Source organism: Panicum virgatum, chromosome 5K (assembly GCF_016808335.1).
Source record: "Panicum virgatum strain AP13 chromosome 5K, P.virgatum_v5, whole genome shotgun sequence".
Lineage (NCBI taxonomy): Eukaryota > Viridiplantae > Streptophyta > Magnoliopsida > Poales > Poaceae > Panicum > Panicum virgatum.
The window spans coordinates 42602286-42624125 of record NC_053140.1 but is presented as its reverse complement, the minus strand read 5'-3'; the positions used below and the strand labels follow the sequence as shown (position 1 = coordinate 42624125).

The 21840-nt window shown below is 48.1% G+C and overlaps 2 protein-coding genes and 1 pseudogene across 2 annotated transcripts; all 3 read left to right on the top strand.

Annotated features, from left to right (window-relative positions):
- The first annotated feature begins 5070 nt into the window (after positions 1-5070).
- On the top strand, positions 5071-5914 carry LOC120710120 (Werner Syndrome-like exonuclease). Its single transcript, XM_039995788.1, has one exon. The coding sequence runs from the start codon at positions 5071-5073 to the stop codon at positions 5695-5697; it is 627 nt and encodes a 208-aa protein (XP_039851722.1). The 3' UTR covers positions 5698-5914.
- A 561-nt stretch (positions 5915-6475) lies between these two features.
- Positions 6476-7387, top strand: LOC120710119 (annotated as a pseudogene).
- A 3609-nt stretch (positions 7388-10996) lies between these two features.
- On the top strand, positions 10997-11692 carry LOC120710118 (Werner Syndrome-like exonuclease). The gene has a single exon (XM_039995787.1). The coding sequence runs from the start codon at positions 10997-10999 to the stop codon at positions 11690-11692; it is 696 nt and encodes a 231-aa protein (XP_039851721.1).
- Positions 11693-21840: the final 10148 nt, after the last annotated feature.

Below are 21840 nucleotides of genomic sequence, written 5' to 3'. Positions count from 1 at the left end.
AAGCGAGCGCCGCATTCTACGAGCAAAACTTACGTGTCGATCAGTGCGCTCGGCCCGGCGGTTTTGCAAAAAGGTCCTTCTACTTTCTCAAAATCAGCGAACGGAATAGTGAAAATGCTTTTTTTAGGAATAGATCCTAATTGCAAATTTTATTTCAACATGAAGAAGAAAAAAATCGAAAATTCTTGTCCTTTTTAAAAAATGCCCGCATGAAATTTTTCGAAACCTCCCTCCCCGGTCCAAATCTACCACCCCACACTCTCTCTCTCCTTCCCTCTCCTCCACATCTTGCTCTCCGTCTGCCTCCACCGCCGCCCTCTCCCAGCTCGGCCCCCAGCCCTCGCCTCCCCCTCCCACTCCGATCCCCACCTCTGCCGGCACACGGCCCCAGCGCAGCTGCATAGATCTCGCGCGGGTGTGCTCGGCGCGGCAACCGACGACAACCCCCCCCCCTCGGCCGGAGGCCCTAGGCGGGCTCGGGCACGACAACGAAGGCTTTGCCCCGCCACATATCTCGCGCGGGTGGGGGCAGTGTTGACGCCTTTTCTGGTCAATACACGAACGCGCTAGATCGCGCGGTGCGAGGAGGGGCTCCTTGCAGCGCCTCCTGCGTGGAGCGGTCAGACCGGTCAGAAGAACCGGTCAGACCGGTCGCCGTGCAGAACGGCGATGATCCGACGAACGCTCACCCGGGAGGGACCCTGTCAGGGCAAGCGCGCGTGGGGTTGCCCTAGGCTCGGTAGGACAGCTAGGGTGTCCTCAAACGCCATGGAGACGAGAGAAGAACACCATGTCGAGATTGGAAAAGTTAGGGTAAAGAAAAAAAAGTAAAGACGATAAAAGCAGATTGATTTGATAGATTCTATTGGGTTGGATCCCATCAATCGGCCAGGACCCTTTATATTTATAAGAAGGGATGGTCTTATCCCATTTGGAGTTGAAACCCTAATAAATTTCGTGTCAAAATGCAACTCCTAACTCGGACTGGGCTGTCTGGACCGGTCTGACCGCCCTAGCCAACCGGTCTGACCGGTCTGGGTCTGGGTCAGATCTTTCCGAAGTCATAACTCTCTCATCTGAAGTCCAAACCGGACATTCCATATATGCATTTTGATCGTCTCGACGAGAGCTACGCAATGGTGAAGTCAAAATTGAATTTTGACAAAGTCACCTTGACCGGTCTATGCATACCGGTCAGACCGGTCTGCATAGCCGTGCCAATTTTAGTCGTCAATATATGTCCCCCTATTCTTTGGCAAAGTTTGCATGCCAAAGAACACTCCTCTGGACCAAAATTGTACAAGGGCGATGATCAATAATACATCGGCCATTTTTTGTGCTAAGGGCGATAAAAAATTACCGGCCATGTCTTGCTTTTACTTCAAGTTGATGATGAAACAATCTGCTTTGGTCTCCAAATTTTCTTCATGGCTGTTGGCTCGACCTCCACTTGTTCCTCCACCAATTCTAGCTTGCGCAAATGTTGCAATCTTCTATTTTGAGTGTGAGATAAGCCTGAGGAACACCACCTCGGCTGTAAATATTTTGAATCTTGCTTCATGCTCTTCTCACCCTTCTTGCTGCAATTAAGATCCTTTTCAACCAGATTATTGCTAATTGGTCTTTGGGAGATACAACTTGGATACATAGAAGGATATTGATTATAATATGGTTGTATATACATCCTACTATAATCCAAAAGTGTATAACAAGAAGGATATGACCAAAATCATGGAATAGCTGGTCCTGAGTATGACATAGCAGAACAGTTACTTTGAGACGAACGAGAATCCAATTGCTCGCAAGATCTTGATGATGTCTCATCCTTAGCTTTGCTTAGCCGCCCCATCTGTTTCTTCTTCTTCTTCTGAGTAGCTCCTTGCTTCTCATATTTGGCCAAGAGTTTCTTAAAACTTGGCCTCATCTTGCTTTTGTAGGAACTCTCAGATTCACTGGACGCATCGGTCAAAACCGGTCTGAGTACCGGTCAGACCGGTTGGCTTGTCGCCGGTCTTTTCTTTTTTGTCTTGCCCCCCAGTCGAACTTGATTGTTGTTCAGCCATATCATTTGAAACATGTTCAATATCAGGGGCAATTTTATCAATAGAAGTAGCCGATGTTTCTTCAACAGTCGACTTTTCTTTATCTTGTGTCAAATCTGAATTTTTATTCAATCGTTCATCTTTTTTGATACGATAGATTTGCTTGATCACCTTATATTTCCTTTTCTGCACAGGCCGATTTTTAGGATCAAAATAGCCATTATTTGTAGGTGATGGCTTACTAGTTGCCGGCTCCCTATAGGTAATATAATTTGGGCATAAATATGTAGGAAGAGACGGCATATATGAATTATGAAACCATGGTGCACAAGAATAAGGCAAACTGAAATCAGCACCCCATGGCATATTCATAGAGGATCCATATGATAAAAACGGCATCGATGTAGAAAAATTATAACATTGCCGATTCTGATCATGAAATTTATGTTTTGGAACAAATATTGGTTGTTTGGAATTTTTTGTCCGACTAGCATGTTTGATATCCTTTTGTTTTGAGGATTTAGCCGGAAGCTTTTTATTTGGCTTAAGCTTTTCTTTTTCATGCTTATGACGGCTTTTGGATTCAACAGGTTTGCAAACACCAATCTCGGATTTCATAGGTTTAACCATCTTTGGCTTTGACTTATTTTGTGAAACCCTAGAAGAGGCGGTTAGACCGGTTGGAGAACCGGTCAGACCAGTTGTGATGCAACCGGCGCCTTTGTCTTTGTTTTGTTGCCCGCCGAGCGTAGGAGTACTAGAATTAGTTTCTGTATACTTGCTAGGGGAAGTTGGTTCGACAATTTCGGCTTGGGACGGCCGAATTGTATCTTGACCAGCAACATCACAAATATGCAAATCTTTGCACGGATTATTAGTCGGCTTTTCAATAACCGACTTTTGAATAACAGAAGCTTGAATTGAACTATTTTCTTGATCAATCAAATCTTTAATAATACCGAATACAATATCAGATAAATTACCTAAAGATCGCATCTCCATCATTATGTCAATGGTGGATGGTACTTGCCACTCCTGTATCACCTTGACTCCTTGTTTTGTTGTATGGCAGCGGGACAAGAATAACCTTTTGACTGCTCCGTCGTATTCTCGCTTATACTCCTCAAGTAGTTTATCACGTGCCGCCATATTGTTATGGTTTGACAAATCGGCCATGATAATCTGATTTTCGTCCCCAGCGGAGTCGCCAATTTGTGTTGACGCCTTTTCTGGTCAACACATGAACGCGCTAGATCGCGCGGCGCGAGGAGGGGCTCCTTGTGGCGCCTCCTGCGTGGAGCAGTCAGACCGGTCAGAGGAACCGGTCAGACCGGTCACCGTGCAGAACGGCGACGATCCGACGAACGCTCACCCGGAAGGGACCCCGTCGGGGCAAACACGCGTGGGGTTGCCTTAGGCTCGGCAGGCCAGCTAAGACGTCCTCAAACGCTATGGAGATGAGAGAAGAAGAACATGTCGAGATTGAAAAAGTTAGGGTAAAGAAAAAAGGTAAAGACGATAACAGTAGATTGATTTGATAGATTCGATTGGGTTAGATCCCTCAATCGGCCATGACCCTTTATATTTATAGGGAAGGATGGTCTTATCCCATTAGGAGTTAAAATCCTAATTAATTTTGTGTCAAAATACAACTCCTAACTCGGACTGGGCTGTCTGGACCGGTCTGACCGCCCTAGCCAACCGGTCTGGGTATGGGTCAGATCTTCCCGAAGTCATAACTCTCTCATCCGAAGTCCAAATCAGACGTTCCATATATGTATTTTGATCGTCTCGACGAGAGCTACGCAATGGTGAAGTCAAAATTGCATTTTGACAAAGTCACCTTGACCGGTCTGACCGGTCTATGCATACCAGTCAGACCGGTCTGCACAGCAGTGCCAATTTTGATCGTCAACGGGCAGGAGCTATGGTGGCACGATGAGCGGCGGCTGCGGGAGTGGCGTGTGCCTGGAGGGAGCAGTGGCAGCTGGAATTGCAGAGCTGCGGTCCCTCCCTTCGCTCTACTACCCGCCGGCACGAGCACTACCTGTGCTCCAGCTCGGGGAGTTGTCGGGAGCTCGTTTTTTGTTTGTTGCAAGAAGCTTGTTTTTGTTTCAGGAACATATTTTTTCAATTGTTGTATATCTATATCTATTACTAAAGCGAGTAAGGTTTCCACCCAAACTTTTGGTTTGGTACGTCGGTTTGGTCCGACTGTGTTATTGACAAGTGGGCCTTAGTCCCTTCCGTATGCATGTCGGACCAACCCTCTCCGTCCACGACTTAATCACATAGATCCCTACAAATTACCACACGGGCACCAATACGTATCCGATACTTAACTAACTTTATCCGTAGCAACGCACGGGCATAATTGCCTATCTATTACTAAAGCGAGTAAAGTTTTCACCCAATTTTTTTTGTTTGGTACGTTGGTTTGGTTCGTCTATGTTATTGACAAATGGGACTTAGTCCATCCTGTATGCGAGTCGGACCAACCCCCTCCATCCACGACTCGATCACGTAGATTCCTGCAAATTAACACACATGCACCAATACGTATCCGATACTTATATCAACTTTGTCCGTAGCAACGCACGGGCATAATTATCTATACTCTTCTAAAATCACATTATAAATTGTGATGGATTTTCTTTGAGTATAGATCGGAAAGAAAATATTTCTCAAAGATATCAAAATATAGAAAGCATGGAAAAGATGTGCTTCCGGGCTCTATCTGTATGCGAATAGAATAGAAAATAAACTAGTAGTGCGTGGGAATTTGCTTGCAAGTTTCCTATTTCAGCTTGGGGGATAAAACGTTTCTATACTAAAACTTAATCTGGGTTAGTAGGAATTAGGAGTTCTAGCTAAGGTTTCACCTTCACTTCGAAGATTCCAATCAAATTGGAAAAACCCTAGGTCCTCTGTTGACCCCACGCTCCTTCTATCTATCCATCCATCCACTATAAAAGAAGAGGAAAGGAGCGCCGCCGCCACAACAAGACGGACGACGGCAAGCGATCCAATGGCCGAGGCCGTCGTTTTCAACGTGACCTTCGCGGGCTACGTGATCACCACCACCGTCACGTCCTCCGGCAGGGCCGTGGAGCGCTGGATCGCGGAGGTCCTCTCGGTGCACCGCCCCGGCGGCGGCGGCGGCAGCATCCACGTCGGGCTCGACGTCGAGTGGCGCCCCAACTACGGCGGCCCGCAGAACAAAGTCGCCACTCTGCAGCTCTGCGTCGACCGCCGCTGTCTCATCTTCCAGCTCCTCCACGCCGACTACTTCCCCGCCGCGCTGGCCCGGTTCCTCGGCGACCGCGGCGTCATCTTCTTCGGCGTCGGCGTAAGGGCGGACGCGGAGCGGCTCAGAGCCGACCACGGCCTGGCGGTGGCCAACGCGGTGGACCTGCGGGGCGGCGTGGCGAATTGGCTGGACCGCCCGGACCTCTGCCAGGCTTCGCTGCGCACCATCGCGGGCGCCGCCATGGGCGTCGAGCTCGTCAAGCCGCACAGTGTGACCATGAGCCGGTGGGACGCGCGCCACCTCAGCGACGAGCAGATCAGCTATGCCTGCATTGACGCTTTCGTCTCTTGCGAGGTCGCCCGCAGGATGCTCAGCTACGCGCAGAGGGACCTGTTTGTTTCGTGACCACCACGAACTCTCATTGCTTAGTTCTAGCTTTTCTAGTTTGCATCAGGAAAAAAAAAATCTGTGACGGTGCATTGAGACTCGGTTCTTGCTGCATTTTAATTTCCTAGGGTTCCGCGTTCTGTGATTTTACTCAGACAGTTTGGTATGTGATTTAGCTTCTGCGATGTGTTCGTCCTGGTTAATTTGCTGTTTGTTTTACTAGATCAGAAAGCAAAAGATTGTGTTGAAACTAACGCTGGTCACGATCGAATTCTTGACACGGTTGTGGTGACGTGTGGTTTTGATTTTCTTTTTTTTTGGTAATATTACAACGGTTGATCGTTGAAGTTTGCTTTGCAAGCGTGATATCCGCAGGATTGGAAGAAGTGGAATCTTCTACTAATTCGGTGTCTATTCATTATTATGCAATTGATTGGTTGATATTCATGTCGATCGTCGAAGAAAGAGGCAAACTTCAGACGGGCTATAGGGTCTCGGCCGGAAGGATCGCCTGCCGCCGTCCGATTTGCTCGCCGGGGATTTGTCGCTCGTCGGCCACCAGACCGCGATCAGGGGAGGTTCCGAACCCTGCTCGGACTCGGAGCTGCGGCTTTACAGTCCGATGTCGATGACGGCGACCCTGCTCCGACGATTCGGAGTGCCCCAGTCCCCTCACTTTATCTACGGAAGCAGCGCGCACGGGCAGAACCATCTTCAAATCGTTCGAGCCGATCCATCCCGCCGACCGAGTTTGCAGACACCTGGGAGACAAAGCGCACGCACGCCCCCTCCCGCGATGAAGAGGACGCCCACGTACGCGTACGACACCGACGTCGTCATGGACGGCGGCGCCGTGATCCGCACCACCGTCACCAACTCCGGCGACGCCGTCAAGCGCTACCTCCGCGAGGTCCGCGCGCACGGCCGGCGCCTCACCGTCGGCCTGGACACCGAGTGGCGGGTCGTCCACGGGGAGGCCGGGCGCGCCAACAGGATGGCCGTGCTGCAGCTCTGCGTCGGCCGCCGCTGCCTCGTCTTCCAGATCGCCCGCGCCGACTACGTCCCCGCCGCCCTGCGGGCCTTCCTCGCTTGCCCGGACCACAGCTTCGCCGGCGTCGCCGTCGGCAACGACGCCGAGCGGCTGCACGTCGACTGCGGGATCGCAGTCGCCGGCGCGGTGGACCTGCGCCACGTCGCGGCGGAGGTGCTCGCGCGGCCGGAGCTCAGGGGCGCGGGGCTCAAGACCCTGGCGCGCGAGGTCATGGGCGCCACGTCGACAAGGAGGAGCGCGTGACGCGGAGCAGGTGGGACCGGTCAGGGTTAGAAATATCGGCCGCAATTTCGCGGTATGCCCGATTCTGGTTTATCGGTGGGGTCCGATATTTTTTTATCGGTCGAAATTGATTTAATGAATATTTTTTATACTAAAAAGTAAATTAAAAAATAAATAAAAAATAAAAAATAAAAATAAAAAATCCCGATATTCCCGATATATCGGTTTTATCGGAGGGTTTCGATTTTTTTCTCCTACCGGAATTAAAAACCCTGGGACCGGTCCCTGTCGACGGAGCAGGTCCGGTACGCCTCAATCGACGCGTTCGTGTCGTACGAGGTCGGCCGGCTGCTGCTGCGCGCGGGAGGTGCGGCGGCGGCCGGTGACGGTGCAAGTGCAACGTTGTCACAGTTTGTGTCCTTTGAGTTGCCGTAAGCTTTGCTTTAGAGATGGGTCGCCTACCCGCCTGTTGTTTCGCGACCTTAATTAGATTCAGCTGTTACAGCATTGTGATAGTGACAGCTTCACTGACAGTTTCTAAGGGGTTGGTTTTGGTGTTTACTTGAAGAACAAGCTCGCGTGTTTATATTTATTTGAAGGAGATTTGGATGATGGTATGATGATTTCGTTGTTAATTCATCCTTTAATTTGTATGCCAACGTGACTTACGGCAATTGGCACATATATCCACCACCGATATTAATTTAAATGTTTTCAAACGAATATGAACGGCGAAAGGCATATCATATCCCACACGGATATTTCACATCTGCTTTTTATATCTTTTCTTCTTCACCCTCCTCTCTTAACTTCTTTTAAAGCACTTTATAAATGCGGACACCACATATACAACATCTCTCCAAACATACTCCTTCTGTTTTTATTTACATGTCGTATTAGGTTTATTCAAAGTCAAATTTGACTAATTTTGACCAAATCTATAGAAAAATATAGCAACAACTATATTATCCAACATATGCACTATCAATGTATACATCATATGGTTGATTCAATGAAACAAATCGGGTATTGTAAATGTTATTGTTTATTTCTATAAGTTTGGTCAAAGTTTACTAAATTTGATTTAGAACAAACCTAATACAACATGTAAATAAAAACGGAGGGAGTATATGCACGCGTGCCTACCAGATCTAATGTACATTTAATGATACATACAGGTAGTGGTACTCTTTTCAATTTATTTAACTAATTCATTAAATAAACATTGCCGGTCAAAGTTTGAGCAAACAGTCAACGATATCATATATTTAAGAATGGATGGAGTATTTGCTATTGCTGACTTTTTTGAATTTTCATAAAAATATTTGTCCAATTAAGTGGTTAAGTAAAGTAAAATGAGTACCGATAAATTTATCATCAAAGTACGAATGGGAAAATAATGTTAGTTATAACAAATGTTCATTTATCCAAAGTCGACTGAGAAACTTATGTATTTCATCAACTCATGGGCATGTACTAATATCAACAACAGCCATATGCATGCATGTGATGGAACAAAGCAAAGCTATACCGAACCTTTATGAAAGTTCTATCGACAACACTCAGTCCGCCAATTCCATGCTTATTGTCTGAGGCAGACGTCATCCAAGAATTTATTTGCTACTCACGTACGAGTAAACACAAAAGAGTTGAACTAAATACACGAGTATTCCAAATTCATTTTTTAGGAGGAATCACGTAATCCTTGCAATCTGCAGGTATGAGATAGTGATACTCCATCTGTTCTAAAATATAATATAATTGAGTATTGTCGGCCCCGACCCGGCGGTCCGGGCCCAACCAGTGATGATGCTGCGTGTTCCTCGTCCCAGATGTTGATGCAAGAGGCAATACAGTAACGCACGGGTTTATCCTGGTTCCGGCCGTGGGGCCGTACGTCCAGCAAAGGGGTGTGCGAGAGCACTGTACTATCTTGTACCGGGGGTGCCTGTAATAGGGGGTACAGCCGTACAGGCGAGACGAGAGAGCGAGGGAAGCTCCCAAGTCTCTGCTAGAGAAGGAGTTGATTGAGGCGAGTGCCAATATCGGGGTTCAGAGGAGCGTGTGTGCTCTGCTAGTTGTGCGAAGCGTTGTGTCCAACCGAATGAGCTGACCCCCTAAGGGAACGCCAACCTCCTCCTTTTATAGACACAAGGAGGGACGGTGTACATGTATAGGGGGTCATGAAAGTCGTCCTCTTTTCCCCGAATCGCGGGGGTGCAGTGATCGAGCACTGTGGGAAGTACACTGTCGGGTATGGCGCCAGGCGTGGCAGTCGTCCTAGTCATCGTCCTTGGTCTTGCGGAGATCACGCCGGCGTCCTGGCGGCTCCAGCGGGCGGCGTGGCGGCGTTCCGAGGGTCCTGCAGGCTAGGGTCTTGTCCTGGTCAAGGCCGGAGTCGCTTCCGAGAGTCGTGCCCATGCCATTCAGGGGTTCCGCGGAAGGAAAAGTACGAAGGAGGTAGAGGGAGTTGGCAGCATAGTAGCTGGAGCAGTGCCGAGCACGTCTTGCACTGCGCCACAGGTTCCCACAGTGTCGTTACAGCGTCCGGGGAGCAGTGACCGGAGTTGGCGGACGGGACTCCGGTCACTACCGCTGTGGGAAGTGGCGGCCTGACGTCGTCGGACCCGGGCGCTGTGGAGGAGTGGTTGGCATTTAATGGCTTCGCATGGCGGGCGGGCGAGCGGAAGGGCTGTTTGTCCTTTCTGCCGAGGGGTGGCTTTGTTCGGCGGAAGAAGAGCACGCCTCAACCACTCGCACTTAATACGGGTTGGTGAGGGAGCTTCCAGCGGAAGGCTTGTGCACGCGCCCGCGTCCGCGTGACACATGGCGGCTCCGGACCCCTCTCGAGCAGCTGGCTGAGCCGAGAGCTCACGGGGGTCCGGATAGGCACGTTGGAGTCCTGGACCCATCTGCGGGGGTCCGGGTCCTCGGCCACAGGTGACGAGCATTTCCATCTCTAGGATACGTGGTGACACCGGACCTGTCCCCGAGCGGGAAGCGGGTCCGGGACCGTTGGTCCGGTGAGATGGAGTCGGACCCCAGGGGTCCGGCTGCTCAGCTCCTTAGGGCGTAGACGATCCGCTTTCTCGAGGGCAAACTCGCTACCCTCGAGTGAGGCGGAGGCACGGGGCGCGGTCGAGGGCTTCGGCGGGGAGCCCTCGAGCGAGGTGGAGATCACCCCGCGGGTCCGAGGGGGTGCGGAAGGGCCGCACTGAGTACGTGGGCCGCGTACTGGGCTTCTTTGAGTCCTTTCCTTTCTTCCAGATTAGAAGGGGGCTGCGGGCCTTCGTGGGCCCGGTTGCTCAGCATGCGTTTGTTTTTAGGGCGATTTTAGTCCCCCTGATTAGAGTGCCCCTAATCATGGTACCCGGCAAGTATCCTCTTAAATCAAATTTCTAAAAAAATATGCCAACATCTGTAACATCAAATTTGTCTTATTAAATCTACTATAAATTCAGTGAAGATATTACATTTTGGAGTACGTGCACAAAGTGGTTTCGTGCTGCAAAACTGACATTGAAATTAATGTAGAACAAAGAAAAACTCCAAATTACTTAGATAATATCATTCAAGAAAGAGAAAAATCCATTTACAACCAACATTCTATTTCATTACTCAATTACTAAAACTGATCATCATTCGGTTTTCGGGTGGCAACTGGCATGACATGGAGCAAGCAATGTGGCGTGCGGGGAGAGCGTGTTTGTCTCACCCTATCACACGGATGACGGACCAGTTGTCCGGGATCCGGATCGCCGTAATCAACGGATTACCTTGTGCAGGTCACAAACTCTAGTCGGACTTGGAGAGCCCGCAGTCCTTCAATCCGATCGCATCCGATCGCACCGGCAATTCTGCTCGCTGCTCGGACGGACTCGGCCGCTCGAACGGATCGGAGCCCGTTCCTTTTCCCTTTAAATATCGCCGAGCCCACGTAGAGAGCCATTATCGTCGGCTCATCGCACAGCTCTCAAGCGAATCCATCCGGCCGTGTTGCTGATCGAGACAACACCGCCACCGAAAGCCCTCCCTCGTGCGATGATGAAGGGCACGTACGACACCGACGTCGTCATGGACGACGGCACCGTGATCCGGACCACCGTCACGTCCTCCGGCGACGCCGTCGAGGCCTTCCTCCGTGAGGTCGTCGGCAGCCGGCACGGCCAGCAGCTCCTGGTCGGCATCGACACCGAGTGGCGCGTCGTCGCCCCGGAGGGCGGCCGCGGCCGCCCCAGGAACCGGATGGCCGTCCTGCAGCTCTGCGTGGGCCGCCGCGGCCTCGTCTTCCAGATCTTCCACGCCGACCGCGTCCCGGTCGCCCTCGGGGACTTCCTCGCCTGCCCCGGCCACCGCTTCCTCGGCGTGGCGGTCGACGGCGACGTAAGGCGGCTGGCCGAGGACTGCGGCCTCGTGGTCGCCAACGCGGTGGAGCTGAGGCGCGTCGCGGCGGAGGCGCTCGGCCGGCCCGAGCTCCGCGACGCCGGGCTCAAGGCCCTGACGCGCGAGGTGACGGGCGCCCACATCGACAAGCCGAAGCGGCTGACGATGAGCAAGTGGGACGAGCGCCGCCTGACGGCGGAGCAGGTCCGGTACGCCTGCATCGACGCGTTCGTGTGCTACGAGATCGGCCGGCTGCTGCTCACCGGCGAGTGCGCGGAAGGTGCCGCGGCGAACGGCGGCGCGACGATGATCCCGCCACCACCGATTGTTGCCTCCTCCGCGGTTCCGGTGGCCTGAGATTCGGAGATGCGCTTTTCTCGCGTCAATCCCTGTTGTCTCGCTTTAGGTAGTTAGGTTCAGCCGTTATTGCCGGTTAATTATAGCACTGCAACAGGAATTGTTTGATATGCAATCTATGGCATTTGTGTAATGTATTTTGTGCGTTTATTTGAAAGAAGATTTTGATAATATATATGATACTCCATGATCTATATGGTGATCGCTAATTGACAAGGCACACGTTTGGATGCGATAGAGACTAGAAAATCTCGAACGTTTAGAGATTATACGAAAAATTGGATACCAAAAATTTAGAAATCGCTAATTTTGGATTCCCAAATTCTAAGAACCTTGGTAGAATATTGAAATTGTCTTCGATGGAGGATTTTTTTTTCAGTGTCTGCACATGGTAAGTTTGGATATCTCATCACTTGGACTTCGTTATTGGAGCAAATGATTTTCATGATAACGCAGTAGAAACAAACAAGATTTACTTGCACTATGTGTGTATTCAGACTTGAGGATAAAAACATGCCAATCGGATCAAGTGCAGAAGTTTGTATTTTGTCGCGTTTGGTTGCCCCTCTAAAAAATTTTCACAAAAAGACGAATGTATGCATAGAGTACTAAATGAAGTTTATTTGCGAAACTTTTCCACAGATAGTGCAACTTTGCGAGCTGAATCTAATGAGCCTAATTAATTCATGATTTACAACAGTAATGCTACAATAACTTTCCTCTAATCATTCTCTAATTGTACGGTCAAAAGCTTCATCAGCTACAGCAACTGCTACAGTAGCATAGTTATGGAGGTAGTTTTGTAATTAAACTTCATTTAATATCTTTGATTAATGATCAAAGGGGCGAAAATTTTTCACGGGCAACCAAACACGGCCATCGCGCTCAGGCTTTGCCAGCGGCAGCTACGATAGAGACTGGGTCTGCGCTGGCCGTTAGAGCCCTTTGCTCCCGTGAGCGCGTTGAGGTAAACGGAGCTAGTAGCCGGCGCGAAGCGGAGAGCCAGCGTCTGGCCATGAGGGACACCGCTGCCGCCCCTGCTTCATGGCCATGGGTTCCAGTGCAGTGCCGTGGATTATGAGGGGATCTACTCCAGACTTGCATCTTGCATAGCTTAACTATACAGAAATAAGAATGGCCTGGAACTACTTTCTCTCGAGAAGCCTTTTTGGCCATCTTCCTGCTCCTGTCTAGCATCCAGCCTTCCAACGGAGGACCCCGAATTCTTACCACTGGATCCATGATCATCCACTCAAGTCTACTAGCACTGCGAATACGAATTCATCAAATGTTTTTCATGGAAATGGAGATGGAAAGGTTGAAAAGAAAATATGCTGACCAGCCACAAAGGGAACAGAGGTGCCTTCTCTTTTCAAATCAATGAGATAATGACAAATGCCAAAAATGGATGCAGTGGGGTAGTGACTAGTGCAAAAAAGAAAAAAAAGGATATAACACAGCGCCATCTGCAAAGTATGAATAAGACTACTCAGCGACCTGACAATCCCCTCATAGATTAGGACAAAACCTCATTGCGACGAGCAAGTGTGAGATAAAAAAAAACATGCGCACATCACCCCTTTAGTGAACGAACTGGCTTAGATACCTAAACTCAAGGATAGCCCGAGCAATGCTATAAAATCGATTACCTCCAACGATGGAGAACTACCATTTCATCAGTCCCAATTCCCAAATAAACCAGCAAACATTCTAACTCTACCTCAAATCAAAAGGCAATTGAACGTCCTAATCACAATTGCGAACCACATCTCTGAGGGCAAAAACAAAACAACCTAAACCTACAGATCAACCAAAAAATTGCCAGGAATCGATCACCATAAACGCATCACATTAGGGGATAAAAAAATCGCAGCAAAATAATGCAGCAACTGGGGACAACCGGACAAGGAAGATCAAGCACAACCACAGAAAAAGAATGTCTAAAAGGGGAGCGGTGGAGGTGACGAAATGAAATATAACTTCTAGCTAGCTAACAATATTTTTCTCACACCAAACTAGTATAAGGTACCAGCCAACAGTATATTTCTCTCACAATAAATTAGCACCAGCCACAACTAGCCGAACAGAATGAACAATATTTTTCTCTCACACCAAACTAGTATCAGCTACCAGCCATAGCCAGCCAACAGTATTTTTCTCTCACAATAAATCAGCACCAGTCACCAGCCACAGCTAGCCGAACAGAATGAATATCGACAGTTGCAACAGATTTGTGCAAAATATTTTTCACCCCAAGTCTAACCACTCGCTTTATTTAAAAATTTGTGCAAAACATTTTTTTGTTATGGCTTACTTTGTAAAAGTTTTTCAAAAATAACTTAAATTTGACTATATTTGTATAAATTTTTCGAATACCACGAGTGATCAAATATGAAAAGTCAACGACCTACAATTTGGAACCGAAACAGTAGTTCCTAAACAGCGATCCCGCTAACACGTAGACCCATCTTGTCTGTGAAAAAAATAAAACAAAAGTTACCAGACAAAACAAGAATCAGATGGAGGCAGCGATTGGACAGTCACAAAATCGCGCGCTTGAGGGAGACAGAAACACTCGGGTGCCGGTTAGCTTTTCCATACCGGCTACAGTAATTGATTAAGCTGCACTAGCTAAAGCTAAGTCCTCGTAATCCTCATCGTTCCTGATCTCTCGGCCTACTCTTCCTCGTCCCTGATCTCGACCTCCCAGTAGGCGCACCCGTAAGCATTGTACTGCTTAAGGATCTCATCATCCTTTTCCTGCTTGATCTTGAGGAGAGCAGCGGCCTTCTCACAGCTGCGGCGCAGCCCGTTGTCGGCGAATTCCGTGAACAGGGGCCGAGGGGGGCACGCTGAGCGGAACGCTAGGAGCGAGTCGATGTAGCTCTGCTCTACCTTGATCATCTTCGTCTTCCTGGTTACCGCCGGCTTGGCCTTGACCGCCGCCGCCTCGATGCCCGCCTTGTTCCCCGCTCCGAGCACCATGCTTGTCACGAAGTCGTCCCAGGATACCGCCTTCACGCCCCCCGCCGCCGCCTTGTTCCCCGCCACGGGCCCCGCGACCGCCATCTTGCACGCCGCCTCGGGGGGTGACCCCGATCTCGCCGGAGCCGCTGGCGACGAGGGCTGCCGAGTCATCCTCCTTCACGGGCTCGGCGGCGGCGGTTGCGTGGGTCCTGGCGAGTCCGCCCCAAATATGTAGCGCCCCGCGCAAGGCCGCAACCCTAGGCGATATCGGGTGGCTTCTTGTTGGCCCCGGACTCTGCCTCCGACAGTGGCGAGTCCGCACGGTTGCACCTCGCACCCGCCATCTCGGTTGCAAGCGGAGATTTATTTGGGTCGATCGGGCCGGAATTCAACCTGCAAATGGTTTGGGCCAAAGTGGTTTTAGTGGATTAGATTTTCTCTGGACTAGTTTTGGTTGGTTGTAAATGGATTCATCGTATTAATTGATTTGGTTTGAGTTGAATGCTGAAATAAATAGTTCGGCCTGATTTGGATTGGGCCTCAATGATTTGGTTCTAAATGGATCGAGTCCATGAATTGGAAACGGATACACATCCACGGTAAACCCCTATCCTGCCCCGGACCCCGGCACCCATCCGCCACCCTCGGCCCGTCGGCCGCCTCGGCGCTAGGCGGTCGCAGGTCCTCGCCGGCGCCACGCCTCCACCGGCCACCGTCGCCGTCGGCAAGCCTTGCCGGCCCGTTGCCGCCACGCCTCACCGGCCCGCCGCAACAACGCATTCATCGGCCGCCGCCGCCACGCCTCCCAGCACCCGCTGGCCGCCACCACGCTCGTGGACGCGGAGCCGCTGTCACCACGCATCGCCGGTCCCCGCCACCGCCATCATGCCTCGCGGTCGCCGGTTCTCTGCTGGGTCAAGATTAGGCCGAGGTGCTGTCGACGCTCATCTACAGAGTGAGGAACTCGCCGCCGGACAGGTGACTGACTCATGCTCTTGCAGTCTTGCTCGATCTGTGCTTCAAATCAGTGTTTGCAATGTTGAATCACTGCTCTGCTTTCCTTTCCCTGTGCATTCTGAACAGTGAACAGGCAGTGGCTAACTTCAATCGTTTTGGGTCGGATTAGGTTACCATTAGTACATCCGTCTGAATACAGTAGTGTTATGTTTTCCAAAGACTAAATTACAGTCATTTAGGTTCGTTTGAAGAAAAAGATTAGTCATTTAAAGCTTGCAGTGTGGCTTGCAAGCATTATTCCTAGTTGTCTTCTGTTGCAACAGGGAGTGTCAAAATTACCTCAGCGTTGTAGAATTCACCTTTACTTGTTAGCATTCAAACATTTCTTCTGAAGGGCAGAATTTCCGTCTCGGCTAACTGCCTAGCCTAAGTTTGTGAAAGACATGCCTTTGTGCTTGTTAAACAGAAACTTACATGATTGTTTACTCTGCTTTGCCAAGATTTTGGTCCGGCTTGCTATTACTGCTTATTGCTTAATTGCTTGAGCCTGTAAGCAGCTTATCAGTACAACTTGCTGACAAAGACTGAGGTTGGCTGTAGCTAAGCAATTTTAATTTAACAAAAAAATTCTAAATTTCTGCTTCAGATCGGGTTGAATTAATTATTCTCCATTACATGTTTTACTGTGCCTTCTCGTTCTTGGCAAGGCCACCAATCAAGGTAGATGCACTCAAAAAGACAAAGGGGGCCGGCACTTGACAAATGTGTTCGGATCGCTAAACAAATTTCTACGAGGTCGTTCCAGTGCTCTTGTCAGGGTTACCGCATGGTTAGTTGATTGCTTTGGCTGGTTCCTATGCTCAACCACATGTTGTGCGCTGGACGTTTCTATCAAGTGCTTAATATTAATCTTGGCTTATGCGTTACCTACTGGCTACTGTTTCCGTGTGCCTTGTCTTGAGCATTTTTTAGGTTCCCCATCCCTTTTCCACATTTGAGCCATTATACAGCTTTTATTCTGGAATATAGTTGGAGCATCAGTTGTGTTGTTGCCCATTCAAAACTAAGATTTCTCGATGACATATGTTCACTTTTGATGTTCTGACCGGAACTACCATTATTTTTGGTTTATCCATTAGATTGCGCGTCTGCGCAACACTGAGTGTAGACATAATTATAAGGATGCCCTTTCCATCAACAGTTTTTATCCATAGAGAAATCTTAGTCGGTATTTTTCTTTGATCTTAATAAACTTCTGCTGGCAGCAATTATTTGCATTGCATACTGTAATTATTTTGTTCCCTAAAAATGGAAATCTTCTTCATACATACTTTTTTTTGCTTTATATGTACTGTAACAACAATATTCTTCATACACAATTTTAACTGATCCAGCCATTGCTTGCTTGTGCAGATTCATTGTTACTACCTCAAAAATATCTGCAAGCACACCCCACACAACTAATAGCTCTGAAATCGATGATGAGCATGATTCATCTCAACCACGTGTTAGGAGATCAAAGGTATGGAAATACTTTGAGCAAGATTTGGTGATGGTAGATGACGTTTGGAAGGCAGTTTGCAAGTATTATGGGCACTAGTAGTCTTAGAAGTCATATTGCTACAACTTGCCCGGCTATTAGGGATGATGATAGAAACAATTTTTTAGCCACCATAAAGAAAAAATATTTAGATACCTTTGTGTTTGACCCCGTCTTAAGTCGTGAGCGCATGATTCAGTTTGTCATACATGCTGAAATCGAATTCAATAAATTTGAAGACCCTTACTTTGAGCCATGGATGGAAACTCTACAACCAACAATGAAATGTATAGGGCGCCAAACCATTCGTAATGATTGCCTCAAGATGTATGAGAAGATGAAGCAAGATCTTCACAATGAGTTTTCAGTCTTAGACTCTCGTGTGTGCTTCACATCTGATATGTGGACTTCCCTTCAGAACTTATGATATATGGTCATAACTGCACATTATGTGGATGCTGATTTCAAGTTTAAGAAGAAAATCATTAGTTTGAAGGAAGTCAAGTATCCTCGTACCGGCTATGCTTTAGAAGAGGCTATTGTAAGCAGCCTAACTGAGTGGGGTTTAAGGAAGAAAATGCTTACTTTAACCTTAGATAATGCAAGCAACAATACCAAGGCATGTGAATTAATAGTACAGCATCACAAGCATGAGTTGTTATGTGAGGGAGCACATCTGCATGTTAGATGTTCTGCACATATTTTGAATATTCTAATTCAAGATGGAATGGAACTTATTCATGCTGCAATAGACAAGATTCGTGAGTTGTTGAAGAGCATAGAATCTTCACCGTCACGAATTCAGAATTTCAACTCAATTGCAACAAATAAGGGCCTTAAAGCAAAACATGACATTTATCTGGATATACCAAACAGATGGACTTCTACATTTAAAATGGTACGAGAAATATTAGATTACAAGTCTATACTTAGTACTTATGCTGAACAATATCTTGAAGTTGCACCAAATGAAGAAGAATGGTCAAAAGCCGAAGCGATATGTGTATTTCTCAAGGCTTTTGAAGAAGCCACAAATCTTGTATCGGCTGACTGAAAACCAACTTTGCACAAATTCTTACAATTAGTGCTTTCTATTCGATATGCTTTGAATGATCCAGCTTGGCAAAATAGTGAAGTTTTGGTAGATTTGGCTGCTGCAATGAAGGTTAAATTTGTGAAATATTGAGAGCCTAAACCAGTGCCTAATGAGTCTAGCCTCCGGAGAAGGAAAGAGTACGATTTTAACATTGTAATTGTCATTGCCACTATCTTAGATCCAAGAAGAAAGTTTGATTATGTGGAATTCTTTTATGAGAAAGTATGCAGCAATTTCGATCAAGCTGATAAATATATGAAATCAGCACAAGATTGGCTGAAGAAGTACTTCAATGAGTATGAACGACTTGCAAGGAGTGATAGCTCAGCATTTGTGTCAAGTTCAAGTGGAAGCACCTATACTGTTGGTTCACCTGTGCTTGGGAAAAGGGTACTAGAAGAAGAATTTGCTGATTTCAAATCTCGTCGTCGAGTTGTTCGTAGGCCAAAATCTGAGATTGACACATATTTGGAAGAGGATCCTGCCGAGGATAGTAAAAGATTTGATGTGTTGGGTTGGTGGAAGACTCGTGCTGATCAGTTTCCTGTCTTATCAAAGATGGCTAGGGACTTTCTTGCTATCCCACTTAGCACCGTATCATCTGAATCGGCTTTAAGTTGTGGCAATAGGATTCTAGGGGACACAAGAGGCTCGCTAACACCACAGATGTTGGAGGCTTTAGTTAGTGCAAAAGATTGGCTCACTATAGTCCAAGATAAAGATAAGGATAAGGACGATGAAAGTACCCACTGTTTCTTTTACTTTCAATTGTCACCAAATTCTTATTTGAAATCTGCATAGATGAGAAGTTGTTGTTCTTAAGGCAAGTTCCTGTCTTTTTTGGATGCAGGGATCTTAAGTGAAGCTGTTGGGGTTGGTGTAGGGCAGAATGTGCCACATTTTCTAAGCATGCTACATGAAGATTCTCTCCCTGGCTCACTCCAAGACTCACTTCCTAGTAAGACACGACACAATAGTCTAAATAACAACTGTTTTTGGCGATGACATCTGAACAATGTGGCATATGAGCCACGCAAGATATATATTTTTCTTTAGTAACTGCAGTTTGGATCCAAAGAAATCATTATATTTATACTTCCTTTGATTCAACTATTCTGTTTCTTGATTATGTGGCCAAGCTTGTTCTTTCGGTACTTGCCAATATTTTCCTCTTGCTTTTGGTTGTTAAATAGGTCTGCAAGTATCACAGTGAAAGTAATGGGTTTGCTTCTTGTTTTACCAGGTTGGTCACAGCTACCACAAACCTGAAGCTGGAAGTAAATGTCATATTATTTTCTCTTTTGTTATGCTAGCGCAAGCCTAGACTTGGAATCAAATATCATTGCATTGTGACCATCCTGTGGCAGCCCGTATGGTTGTAAATGTATGTCAGTTCTGTAGAAATTACCAGATTGTGAATTATCATGTGAGATCCTTTTTTCTGATCAAGCTTAGAAACTAAGTGTAGACTGGACTTGATGGCATGTTTGCATAATCTGTAGTACAACTATGAAAAAGCCTCATTGTAGTTTCGACCATGGATATGGGTGTTATTTCTGTGTTGCCTACAGGTATTCATACTTGTCATACTAGTGTTGCCTACGGGTGTTATTTTTGTCATGGAAATATGTATACTTGTGTTGCCTACCGGTGAACAGCAGAGCAGGCAGCCAGCACTCCAGCAGCCAACGAGGCAACCTGCAGTGTACACAGTAGACTGCATAGAAAGCTACCGGACTGGAGAAGCAGAGTACGCAGGCAGCAGGGCCAGCAGCGCTGTGGTCTCAAACCAAGCTACCGGACCAGTTTCAAACCATGGTTTGAGGTTCTGGATTGGTCTGGTTTGGATTTAATAATGTGTGTGGTTTGGTGGGGTTCGGTTTTGGTGGAAGAAAAAGTAAAGCAGGCTGGAGTGGGTTTGATTTGGTTATGGTCCGGCAAATCTCAGTCCAGCTCGCCTGGCCCATGAGGCCAACCAAGCATTTCGATTAATCTGCCTGCCATTCTCATTCCCTCATTCAAGGGTCGGGTTCAGAAACAACGCAATATTTCGGTCATTGTGGTCGTGGAGCTCGACCCGACAAACAAGTTCCCCACGATTGCCCACGATACGTATTTATACTACATTTTCAATTATCATTAGTATTTACTCTTTCGATGTTTTTCTCGTACTAGAAAATGCACGTACTTCTGGGGAACATATTAAATAGGCCTTTTATGCTCCTTGAAGACACATAGTAGTACCGATTTTTAAACCTATTGAAACCACCGTACCCATCTTTAAACTTTTGCGAAAAGCTTCATGCTATTTTCAAATGTTTTATTTTTACTTCCCGTTAGACCACTTTAAAATAGTATATTAAGATGATGTAACAAAACATATGATCAGAAAATTATAGCTAAATATGACCTGAGGCATGAGCTCTGGGGGTTGAACTCAGTGGCGGAGCCACCACTAGGGCGAGCCCGAGCGGCCGCCCTAGGTCCTTCTAGACGAGGTCCAAAGCATATATTGTTAACAGTAGAGGTAACAGGGAACAAAAAGTAGGATGTATCTGAGAAACATAGGAAGAACAGAGGAGAATCAGACATTAGCTTTTAGAGGACAGATTACTTAAGTTAGGAATAAGAGTTCATACAAATTGTTCGATACCCTTCCTCCTCGTATGCACTCAGTATTTTAACCAGCGACTCTCTTGCATTTATATGGGCTGGGCTTGATACGTGCGCGTAGATACATCTAGCGAACACATTCGCTGCCGCCAAAACTAACACTAGGCTTCATGATGTGGCGACCCATAGTAGTAGATGATTTCTCCGGTTCGTGGGTAATGACAATATCCCCCGTTCTCAACTCCGGCAGGGGCTCATGACAGTGCGATGGCGTCCCCTCCCCCGAACGCGAGGACGACGGTCCTCTACCTCCAAGAGTCGCGAGACTTAGATTGGGCCATTGGAGCACTTTGCGAGAGGACTTCGTGATCTCGTGGGCCATCCGGGCGAGAAGTTCAGCCTAGCCCAACGCTGTGTCTTTTTGGCACCAGACATCGTTGGCGACTTTGGCAGTTCACCATCCAACCCCCACCCACCCCCGCCTGCAGTCCCGCTCAGGCACTCACGCCGACGCGTTGCTGTCGTTGCGCGATGGCGCTCCGCGTCCATCCGTCCTGCAACCCCATCTCGACACCTGCCAGCCGCGTCAGCGGATTCCGTGCAACGCTGCCGCATGCACCTGCAACGGGGCAGCAAGCCTCGGCGCCTCGCTTTGTCTGTGTAAAAATTTTAACGTAGAACTCCGCCCTAGGTCATTTCTTTGGCTGGCTTCGCCACTGGTTGAACTAGCAGCACAGAGGCGGCCGCGACGGCAGCAGGACGGTGCCAACCTCAAAGGCGCGGCAGTGTGCCCCGCCGTGGCCTCCCGGACGCTCGATGGGTGCAGCCGTTGTCACACTGCCAAGCACGCCCGCAGCCTCAAGGCAGCGCGTGACGCGTCGCACCATGGAGGCCATCTTGGTGGCCAATGAACACCGGCATGTCGAGGGGAGTGTGTTGTGAGCGGTCGAGTGACAGGCAAGAGTTAGGGTGATG

Excerpts from the sequence above, each read along its gene's own strand:
- LOC120710120 (XM_039995788.1), top strand. The coding sequence starts at position 5,071 with ATGGCCGAGGCCGTCGTTTTCAACGTGACCTTCGCGGGCTACGTGATC.
- LOC120710118 (XM_039995787.1), top strand. The coding sequence starts at position 10,997 with ATGAAGGGCACGTACGACACCGACGTCGTCATGGACGACGGCACCGTG.